The sequence below is a fragment of the Pan paniscus genome, chromosome 7, assembly GCF_029289425.2.
Source record: "Pan paniscus chromosome 7, NHGRI_mPanPan1-v2.0_pri, whole genome shotgun sequence".
NCBI classification, from domain to species: Eukaryota; Metazoa; Chordata; class Mammalia; order Primates; family Hominidae; genus Pan; species Pan paniscus.
Window position 1 is genome coordinate 130,168,838 of NC_073256.2, and position 12,419 is coordinate 130,181,256.

At 35.7% G+C, this 12,419-nt stretch overlaps 1 protein-coding gene across 2 annotated transcripts in view; it reads right to left on the reverse strand.

Moving 5' to 3' along the window:
- CSMD3 (CUB and Sushi multiple domains 3) overlaps positions 1–12,419 on the reverse strand; it is a 1,211,357-nt gene that overhangs the window by 576,223 nt on the left and 622,715 nt on the right. For both annotated transcript variants that reach the window (XM_003823338.5, XM_034966508.3), the window contains one exon: positions 1,807–1,919. In XM_003823338.5, coding sequence (XP_003823386.3) covers positions 1,807–1,919 — 113 coding nt within the window. The remainder of the gene's footprint in view (positions 1–1,806; positions 1,920–12,419) is intronic.

The window sequence follows — 12,419 nt, forward strand, 5'->3', positions numbered from 1 at the left end:
AGGGATAAAAAAACAGAGAATTTTGAGCATGAGAGTAATATGATCATCACTCTGATGCTGGAAGATTATCATTAGTAATGTGCAGCAGGTTGGACTGGGAGAGACACTTCAGTCTAAGGAAAAGGAGGGAGAAAAAGAAGGGCATTATTCATTTAGAATGTCCTGGGTTGGTTTCAAATATATCATCTCTGTGAATTGTTTAATTACTATTGTTGAAAACTGAGCAGACGGAGAACAATATAATGTTTAATTGTGCTGCTCTACAATGTACTTCCAGCTCTTGAACCGCAGCAGAGGGGATAACTGTGTAAATATCGATAGAACTCCCTGTTGCTCCAACCTATTCATGAGTTTTAATAAATGTTTCTTGTTCAAGCATTATCATTAATAATTCATACAGTTTCTAATGTTTAAATCACTATAGATTTTCTGACAGGTAACCTTCGTAAGATGGAGAAAATAACAGAAACACAGGAATATAAGAATGCCAGGTTTCCTTAGCCATTTAGAAGGAGAAGGGGAAGAAACAGAAAAAAGATACATTTCAAGAAGTATGACTAGGTGAGAGGATCTGTACTCCAAATCAGCATTACACAATATTTCCAAGTAACAAATGTGCACATAGACCTCCTGCATGTAAAATACAAGTTGCCGGAAAAAAAGACAGATAAATACATGTAACATAAGCCAATTGTTCTTTAAATTTTGTAACCTTGTTTTATTTACTGGGGATAGAGGTGGATTTTAAATTGAGGAGGAATATATTAAAACTATAATTAAGCTAACCTTTTTAATAAACTGGCATTTACATAGATTTCTTGAACTATTCAAATTAATACAGTACCAAATTTAGTCACACACAAAAAAACACAGAATTAATGTGTTCTGTCTCTCTGACAACATCATGCATTCATTTTCATGTGTCCAGAATCAAAAGCATGACAGTGTTTGTAAGAGAAAATTCTAATTGAAAATTATTATGCAAGTAAAAGAATTTTTCACAGTAATTATTTAATTGGTAAGATAGAAAATAATAATTTTTACCACAATAGTAATGATAAATTCAAGCAACATAACATTCTGATGATCTCTTGTATATTTTTGTTTTTAAAAAATAGATTTTTAATTGAGCTTATTAGTACTTTTTTCAGTCAGAATTGCAAATTTGCATTTCTAATATGCACATTGTGTGTATGTATTGGTTTTAATCAAGGTCCAACATGTGTGGAAGATATCTATGACCTCACATGCTTGCATCTATTTCTGATAAATGAAACTAGAATAAAATATTTTGTTAAACACACATAGTTAATCATTGATCTGTATCTTTACTGACACTGGGATGGGCAAAAGCAATTTCACAAATTTGTGATCTATGATTTATATGTTTGATAGATTACAAAAAAAGATTTGTACATTGGAATATTTAGGGATTTCAGACCTTTACTGTTATATTTAAGTATTTAATAATTAGTAGAATCTTTGCCAGGAAAATTACTTAAAGTACATAAAATCACATGTCTATTTTGGGGAAGGCTAGGAGTCTACAGTGATTGAAACACAAGGATAGTATAATATACTGGGAGAAAGATGAGGTATGCAAAATAGACACATTTTAAAGGAAAAACTCATTTTATTTAAAGATAAGTGTAATTAACATTTGTAGTTAAGGAGGAAATGATCTTTGTTGAAATGTAGCATGTGTTCTGCAAAACTTTTAATTTTGTAGATGCAATTAAACGTGAATTTAAAAATATTCTCTGGTGGTATTAAGATAACATTTCCTATGTAGAAATTAATCATTACCTTTGTAGTTAACCTTGAAACCAACAGATCCAACACTTTCGTCCGTTTGAAGGTGCAGCCACATTTGGCTACTCATGCTCACTATCAAGTCTGGTACAAAGCTTCCAGTCAGCCTAAAAAGAGATGGACAAAGAAGGGAGAGATGGGTTATTAAAACATCCTCTGCATACAAATTATAAGACAGATGTGTTTCTCAATACTTTCTTTGCTAGAAAAAAAAGTCAGATAAACATAGAGGAGTATGTGTTGATGTGACAGAAGAAAAAACTACACAATTTAGTGATCAAGGTTATTATAAAAATATTATTCTGTGTTTAACTAGGAAAGATCTTTCATGTTCCTGAGGCAAGGTCATGATATTTTAGACCATCAAAAAGTCCTACACAGTACTTCCTTTTGAACTGAAAAGAAAAGGAGGATCTATACAAATATTCAAGTATTTTTAACACCACAAATATATCTTAACATTCCCAGTTTCACAGAACTTTGTTCTAGAGAAATATTGTTAAAATATTTCTGTGCAAAACAATAAAGTGGCCAAGAGTATAACCGAACCCTTTGCAATACTGATGTCGAATACACAAGCCTTAAAATATAGTACCTACATTACAGGCTGCCCATGTCACATATGTTTTTCTGTAAATAGTTTTATTTAAAGAAATATGCTGCAAATCTGATGCAGCATAACTGTATCCATTCATTACTAATCCCTCATTCAGTAATGCACAGTTTTGTAACCATAAGAAGGGAAATTACTTCACGTTTTGTCTATCATCAATGATATTGTAGTTGTATATTAGAACTGAAGCCAAAGGTCATTAGAAGGATGAAAGCAAATTAGTAAATAAGACCTTAGGTTGCGGGGAAGTCCATCAAGAATAGGAAAGAGGAAAAAATGGATTCACTGCAGAGTAAATGTCCACATTGATAAGAGATTCTAAATTATATACAGAAAGACAGGTTTCCAAAGGAAGAAAATACTGAATGTTTGCCTACTTTATTGCTAAAACCATAAGGATTGCTGGAAAATTACATCAGGAAAGTATAAAGTTTCCTTTCATTGTAAAAACCTACGAGAGTGTTTAGTCTCTTAAATAGTGGCTCCACTATGAATACACCAGCAGAGGGCAGTGTAGTTGACCATATCCTGGAAGTGACTATGGCAGCAAAATGCCCTGTGCGTAGTCAACTATTAAAACAAACCTCATTTGCAGTACAAGTATCTAACCAGTGGCCAGTGTTACAGGATTTATGGGAATTTGTCACAAAGAAACTTGGTAAACTACTATTATTTAATTATGGGATTATATATTACACTGAAGAACACCCTAAGATACCAAGATACCATAATGCATCATGGAACTTTAGATTATCTTCATTTCCTTCTTCCTGCCAAAAAACATTTTAAATTACCATAATATAAAACAAACTCACACATATATATTGTCCATATATACACATAATCATTTGAAACATCTTTTAATTAAATTTTGGGGCATGTGAACTTTCAAATTGGTGATTCTTAGGTAGCAGTTTTTTGAGCTACTGTAGAGAGGCAGTTGCAGGTTTATGGGCAAGGGTAAACACTCCAGCTTGGAGGCAGAATAGAAAGTAAAGTAAACCCATTATTAAACGGGAATGAGAGCTTATATTTACATAGCATGTACATCAGCTATACCATATCAAACATACCAGCAAACTACCTCAAAGAGAATACTAAGAGTTGTTTTTCTGGGAAAATTGAAGTATTGCTCTTTGTTACATCCTCCTATAACATTCATAATCCTGAACTGTTCTATTATCCTGAAACTTCTAGAATGGTATTTTGTCAGTTCATGAAGAACAACTAACACTTGCAAGCTAAATTGTTCCCTTACTAACTTATCCTATTGCCCTGATTTCACCTAGTTCCCAACTCATTGCTGGTGTAAGGGTATATGTCATCTAAAAATAATAATAAAAAATATATATTTTTAAATTTTCTGATGTCAAAAATTAAAACTCCCCTCAACTTCTCTTTAGCATTTCTTTTAGAAAACTTGAAATTATAAGTTCCATTTATTTTAGATGTATCGAAATATTTTAATAGTTAAATGAGACTTTTGCCAGTTTTTCATTCCTGGAATTTCTCTCTTGGTGGCTTTGGAGCCACCTCTTTAAACTGTGAACATCAAAGAGGATGATGCCCTGTCTCTACTTTTCTGGGGAGTTAAAGCCTAGGTACTTAGTACTTAGCTCTTTGATTTAACTTCCTGCTTGTCATAATGATAGGAAATGTTTTATTTTTTGTTTTGATGAAGGCAATTAACATGTATGCAATGGATTGTATATTCCTAGCTATATATTATTTCTCTTTTTTGCAATCTCCTTAGCAGATTTCCTATGATGCACATCACAGTTTGGTTTAATCCTATTCAACAGAAAAACTGTTTCATTTTTCCCTCCATTTTATGGAGAGCTTTTACTGAGCTGGCAAAATATTTTATTTTTAACCACATTTCCCCAACTACTTGGTAAAGAGGATTGGGATATGAATGGTAGTTTTGAACTGAGTGGACCCCACAGCAGCCATATTATAATTATAATTATAAAAGTTCTCCCTTCTTGATCTTTGCTTTTTTGAAATAGTATCTGGATAGACCACTCTCTCCAAACTCAAATTTTATTAATTTAAAATTTATTAATTTAAATTTAAAATTTTAAATTTTATTAATGAGTATGCATGGGTAATCTGGACTCAAATCCCATCAGGATTACAATTAACTTTGATGGTGGAAAAATAGGGGAAGCCAAGGATATTGCCTGCAATTCTTTCTCCTAAACAGCTAATATCTCTGTCATATTTGGAATACATACAAGTACCAAACCTTTCAGAATTTGTTATGATTCTTTGACCTCATCCCCAGCAAATGAACTGCTGGCATTTATTGGATACATATTATTCTTGGTGGAAACTTAAAAAGATCTGCATAACTAGAAGGAAAGATTGAGAAGAATGGAAGAGGAAATGGATAAATTAAAGGCACTTTCATTGATTCTTCTTCCTTTTTCTGCTATCTCTGCTCTTTCTGCATCCCTTGTGTCTCTTTATCCTTCTCTGCCTTAGTAGACTCCTGAGAAGATCAAAGCAATGGTGTTTTAGACCTCCAGTTCTCCTAGTTAGTGTATTTCCCTACAAAGGACAAGGCCACAACTTCTTTCGCTGATAATGAATTATCTGCCTTGTTTGAGGAAACAGATTTGTGTGCCTCATGCCCTAACCCTGAGCCTAGTCAATGTTTTAGCATATATTGTGCCCCCAAAAGTCACTTATCATTTATATTTCATGTATTTAGGAAAGCAGAAATTATGAAGGAACGTGATTGGGGAATAATTGGGAACTTGTATAAAAGACTGTCCCCACATGAAGACAAAAAGATGTAGAGTGGTCTCACTTGCTATTTGGAAAAAAAAAATAGTCTTAGTCTAATAAACAGTAACATGGAAAATAAGCCAAAAAGTCATATAATTCTACATTTATCTTGTCACAATGTGAGAAAGACCAGCTCTTATTTGATCACCAGTGAAGCTGATGCCATTGAGAAGTTATACAGACCTCCTTGCCAGCTGATATATCTCAAATAAAAGCTTCTTTTCTCTGCTTCCCAGAAGTTTGCAGGCATCCTCTGCAGCATGTTTTCAGTTTACAGTCCCGGGCATGGAGATTTGCACAGGATACAGTGTGGAGTTCTGCAATCAGCAGACTCCACTCATGTGATGGAACAAGCACACTGGGGACCAGAAGATCACCCATTGAACCAAGAGGTAGATAACTGTTCATCACCCTCCACAAATAAGGGATAACTAAGAGATTTGGAGACTCACTGAAAGTAACTCCTTATAGCTGTACTCGAAATCTTTCCTCTAAAAGTGAGCTGCGTGAAACTGCAATGGTGTATCTGAAAGACAAGGGAGTCTGCCATTGATTTCCATTAGCAGTTTGTTGAGGCTTTCTCAGAATCTACCGGTATGGATCCAAGGGTAGTTCAAAATTTTTGTCTCAGGTCCCTTGATGACTATCCAAATTCAAATTAGAGGAAGGGTATTAGGATGGCAAGGACAGATTCAAATGTTAGCAGCAGTTACTTAGTTTTGGGACAATCTAGAGAAATGTGAAGAAGAAAATAAATTTAAAAAAAAAAACTGATATGTTAATTATCCAGTAAGAACTATTTAGTAAAAGGCATAACCCCTATTAAGGCCAGCCTGTAGAGTGAGCAAAGAAAGAAAATAAAACCATATGCCATACTGCGAGAAGCCAGATGTTGGAGGCGGGATTGGAGAAAAGAGAATCCAGAGGATACAGCAACTGCAGAAATAAGGGAATCAGGAAAGCCCAGAAGGCTGGGAAATAATTTGGGAATGACCTAAAACTGACAGATTGAGGGGATCTCAGATGTGGGACCTGATGATACGTACATTTCAATAACTTTCTCTCATGCTAACTCATTGCATTTTTTTATTTTTTATTTTTTTTTGAGATGAAGTCTCGCTCTGTCACTAGGCTGGAGTGCATTGGCGCAATCTCGGCTCACTGCAACCTCCAACTCCCGGGTTCAAGCAATTATCCTGCCTCAGCCTCCTAAGCAGCTGGGACTACAGGTGTGCACCACCACACCCAGCTAATTTTTGTATTTTTAGTAGAGACGGGGTTTCACCACGTTGACCAGGATGGTCTGAGTCTCTTGACCTCATGATCTGCCCGCCTCGGCCTCCCAAAGTGCTGGGATTACAGGTGTGCATTTTCTAGTAGTTGCTGGTGCTACTTATTCTGTGATTTCCCCAGAAAAGTCTTACTTTCCATCTGGTGTTAATGAACACACGTTGTTGGTATTTTGAGTTAGCCTTCTACTTGCTCTTTTTCTTCTGTAGTTCCCACACAAATAGGGCCTCATATTGGGAATAGGTTTTCTTAGTTTTCTCCTGATCCTCCTGTAAACCTATTGCAGGGAGACCTGCTGGGAAAATTAAAGACTACCATATTCTATATTCCATAGGGAGTGTCTGTGGAACTCCCTGGAATAAAAGGAATCTGATTACTGTGTACCTTCTGAAAGAAAAGGGGTATTCTGAAAAGCAGCTTTCTCACACTGTGCTGGATAAGTGCCCTGAACTGAAACAAATCAATTCATCACTTTGGGCCCTAGCAAGTGGTTTAGTTTGAGGTGTAGAATCAATAGAAATTCTTTACAAAAAACATAAGCAATGGCCATGTGTCAAACAATACCCTCCGTCAAAGGCTCTACTAGAAGAAATAAACACAGTTAAAAAAATTCAAAGACAAGTGGTAATTTTATAAAGACACTCACCCTGTAATATTAATACTGCCATACTTCCAGAAAGGAAAGAAGGTAAATGTGATAAAGATGATTGACCTGTGTACAAGATCTTAAAGAAGAAAATAAATTTATTGCTCCATTCACGCCTTTAGTTTCTAACATCAGAAACTTTAGTACTTTGCTACCATCCTCTGCAAAGTTTTTTCTCCGATTTATCTATGATCTGTTTTTTCTCATTGCTCTAGTAAACAAGTTTACATTTCTGTTGCTGTTTGCTGTTTTACTTAGAAAGGAGTTCAGTATTTATGAAAAAGTATTCAAGGATTTCCTGACTCTCCTTCCATTTCTCTAATCATTTACAGAAAAAACTAAAAGAAATTTGTCCCAGTGGGGGATCTGTAAGTCATCAGCATGTTGATGGTTTGCTGGTAGGCTCAGAAACTAAAGAGCAATAAAAAACTGACACTTCAGCTTTGTTACAACTCCCCCTTCACAAGGGCATAAGCCTTCAATAGACAAATTGCAAAATTGCCAAACTAAGATAAAATATTTAGAGCATCTGTTGATGCTGAAGGCATTATGTAGGCCTTAAAAAAAAAAAAAAACTATTTTGGGGACTAGTAGAATATTGTGGACAGTGAATTTCAGCTTTTGTAAAGTGGCCAAAACTCTAATGAAATAACTGTGTAATAATTCCTCGGATCCTTTTATTTGGTCAGTAGAATCTGAAGAAGTGTTCCAATTAAAATTGGCTATAGTATAAGCTTTGGGAGTTCCAAATTTTGCAAAGACTTTCCACTTGCTTTGCTATGAAAATAAAGCGGCTACTTTTGGAATTTTAACTCAAAAGTTGGGAATATATGACACACTAATAACAAATTTCTCAGTTTCCTTGGAGGTAGTGGCACTGTTGATGACAAGATGCTGTGGAAGTAGCAGATAAACTTTTAAAAAGGCTCAAGCCCTTACCTGCAGTCACTTATATGCGTGTCCCACATGCTGTGACAGCTATCTTACAAGTGCAAAAAATCCAGAATGTGTGGGTATGCCAACAGACTAGTTAAGAACAAGCATTGATCCCAGTATTGTGCTTAGGAGATGCAATATCCTAAATCATGTTACTCTTTTACCAGATCCTGATCAAATAGATGATCATGATTGTATTACAGGGGTAAGAGAAGACACTAAGCTCTGATGAATTTATCTGATATTCTTGTCTGTAATGAGGCAGAGAAAGGATGGGGCCTCGCTTCAGCTCACCTCCACGAGAACATCCTTTCTTGCATTCCCCCGATCACAAACCTATACCACTACTTCACTGATAACATACCTGTTAGTAGTCATACAAGGAAAAAAGCCATTCTATGTTCTTCTTCTGTGCTCTCATAATGTGTAACCACGCCGTTTGTTTAAATAATTCCAGAAACTGGCCTTAGGAGATTCGAAATCAAACCAAGTTTGCAGTTTCCCACCTTGGGAAGGAATGCTGCACAATTGATTTACAGCCCTGTTGCCGCTGGCCAGACCACCAGGTGGCCCACTGCTCAAGATAACCATCACAATAAGATATGCTGACCCATGTACTCTACCACTTATGTGCTGTGCACAGAACAGTCTGTGTACCTTACCCCTGATGTCAATTCCCATGAGTTACCTAGTAAAGAAAATCCCTACTGGCTTTTTTTGGAGAGCCAGCTGGAGGACCCTTGTGACTCTGCCGTCTCCCTAGTGCTTAAGCACAAGCCCTGAAATAAATGCCTTGTCTGGGAAATCTGCTGGGCCTCATGTTAATTTCTATTACATAGGGAGCCAAAGAGCCTGTGGTTTTTAGCAATGACAATTTAATAATATTTACTGGTGGACATGTACTTGGGATAAAAATGGCCCGATTTAAGGTTTTGTATGCTATGATGACCTCTTATACGACATTTTGAAAGCTTATGCTTTGCCTAGAATTAAGCTGACACAAGCAGCACAGTTAATAGAAGTTACTGGAGTTGCAATTCTTGATAGGTAGGTAGGTAGGTAGGTAGGAAATACATGTTTGGTGTCCATCACATAGGAGAGCAAATTTGGAGAAATAGAAGCTTCTCAACTTTGAGGGGAAGTAAAATATCTCATGGAAAACTGATAGCTGATTTTTTAGAAGCTGTACAACTGTCCTGTCAGATCAGTAACCATTTGTAGAGCTCACATAGAGCAGAATGACACAATTTTTAATGCAACTATTTTGCTGACAGAGCTGCAAAAGCAACTGTTAAAATGTAACAGATTGTAAACTTGGAAGCCTCACTTTTAATACAAGAAACTTTTGTTAATTTTCAAAAATATGCTTCACAAAAGGAAACTGATGAATGAATTATAAAGGAGGATAAAACATTTGACTGAACTATGAAAATTACCTAATAAAGTAACCCCTGTACCATAATTATTATTCATTTGATTAATAATGTGTCATTGACATACTCATCTAAGTAAAATGGGGACTTTAAAGACCCCAGACTATTACTGTACTTACATAAAAATAAAATTATTCCAAAAATATTAAAGAGAGGAGCTGTTTGTCAGAAGAATTATTTACAGTCTATTCCTAAGGTACATGTGGCAGTTTTCCCCAACCAGCTTTCCCAGAAATTAAGTGGCAGTTGGATTTCATAGAATTAATGTCTACAAAAAGTAAGATATTTTGTCTAGTTATAGTATATATGATGTTTGGATGGTCTGAAGTCTTTCCGTCTTTAAATGTGAATGTGCAAGCCCGGTAAAGTATCTTTTAATACCCATGATTTCCACTTTGGGGCTACAGAAGCATAATGAATCAGAGAAAGGAAGTCATCTTATTGTGATATCCTACCTTGTTTTAACTGGAATTGCCTCTCCCTTAGCTGAGAGAGCCGGACAGACTCCATTTTGGTTCCTTCACTTGCAGCCCCTTACCCACCCCCACTTTTCTTCAAGGACTTAACTTGTGCAAGCTGACTCCCAGCACATCAAAGAATGTAATTACTGATAAGATACTGTGGCAAGCTATATCCGCAGTTCCCAGGAATTTGCCCAGTCGATAGTACCCTAAGCCCCCGCATTTGTGTCCGGTTGATAGCACCCAAAGCCCCGCGTCTATCACCTTGTGATGGATTTAAAGCCCCTGCACCTGGAACTGTTTGTTTTCCTGTAACCATTTATCTTTTTAACCTTCTTTTGCCTGTTTTACTTCTGTAAGATTGCTTCAGCTAGGCTCCCCCTCCCCTTTCTAAACCAAAGTATAACAGAAAATCTAGCCCCTTCTTCGAGGCCAAGAGAATTTTGAGCGCTAGCCGTCTCTCGGTCGCCAGCAATAAAAGGACTCCTGAATTAGTCTCAGAGTGTGGCGTTTCTCTACAACTCGCTCGGTTACAACATTATTATCACTGTCACCTAGTAATTATGCAATTATTTATAGATTTCTATAAGATGAATGGAACTCATTTGCTGAGATTAGGCAATATACTGGATAAAAATGGCCTAGCATTTTACTGTTAGCATTGTCAAAAATTAGAATGACATCTGCAAACAAGCGTGATATTTTTCCCCTTTGAACTAATGGTTGCCAGACCTATGAAATTCAGTCAGAAACCATGTCCTGTGCCCAATTTAACTGAATTCTCTCTTAATCATGTTCATACTTCAAGGTGCTTCTTTCTTCCCTAGAATCCCTAAGACACAAAATCATATGGACCTGGAAGGACCTGTTGAAAGAAATTTGCCACCCTATTGACCAGGAGATTCGATTTATCTGAAAGTGTTCCAGAGGTAAGATTAGCTGATCCTGTGCTAGAAGGATCAAGTGCTCTTGATGATCCACATGGCTAGCAAAGTGAAAGAAAATCTCACGCAGATTCATATGGAGCCAGCACCTCAGAAGAATTTGACAATAGTTCCTACAAAGGACTCAAAAAAATTTTCTAGATAAGTAATTTTGGCTCTGAACTCAACTGAAAGAAGAAATTCTAGTGAGCTTATGCTCATAGACTGCTTTGTTGTCCTATTCACAGTAACATTATTTCAATTACTTTAAGAACCACATTTTATTTTTAAAAAATGTTATTTGTTACACTACTTTTTCTTTGTGTACTCCTGGTAATAATAGTTCCCACAATCACTTATTTCCAAACAGCTTGGAATTGGACTCCCAGTGATTAAGATGGGCTTAATGTTCCAGTCACCCTAACTAAACTTTAGAAAATTTTAGGTGGGTTTCTTTCTGACTACAGGTTCCTGACCTACTGTTTCTTAAAGCATTTAAGTTTAAAAAAAACTTGCAATTATAAATTCATTCTCTACCCCTTTGGATGTAAATATTCAACAAAGAATATCTTTCTCAAGAACCTCCAAGCCATTCCTTTGAAATGTAATCATTGAAGGAGGTAGCACCTGTCTCCCAGTCTCTATGGGAGGATAGGAGCTTAACTTCAACAAGAAACAATTGAAACGCAGATGGTCTGTATATATTGACTAATCTCTCATCTAAAGCTTTCCAGTGATTTTCCACTAACTCACTCCACTGCTTAAAAACCCTCCCACTTTTTGTTTCAGCAGAGTTGAGTTCAGTCTCTCTCCCCTACTGCAATAGTTTTGGGAAAATTCTTGTTTGTTTGACTTGTCTGGTGCAATTTTTCTTTTACACAAGAATAGGTATGATCTGCTTATAAGTTCAACAGTCCAATTATTGGCAGAGTAAAAGTGAGACCATCTTCTTACTAATTTTTTAATAATCCCAAAGTAAAAGTAACTAATATGTGTCTAAATATTAATCCATAAATTTCACACATACAGGCACACACAATTTTTTAACTGATTTAAATGGAAGGATAATTTAGAATGAAAAACATCTAATTAACAGACAAACAAATCTGACGTTTATAGGTAAGACTGCAAATGATAAGTCTAATATAAGTTAATTAGCTTTGGGACACAAGTCTCTCCAGTCCAAATATCAATATAGAAACAAAAGTAAATGTCTATTATTTGCAGAGATTTAATTGACTGTTATTATAATTAAATTATTGATTTGGGCTTATGTGAAACCTATAGGCTTTTTCCACAAGAATTGTAACAATTAAAGTCATGTATATTAAATACTGGAAGTTCAATCTGTACCCTTAAGAGGTGCCTCATAAGGATACTAGAAAATGGTTGTGTTTTCCATCTCCAAAAAATTTGGAAAAATGAAATAAATGCTAAAAGTCCTAGATTATCTTATAAATGTAATATTACTTATGTGATTGATGAAAACTCTGAATAAGTATTTTGGCCCTC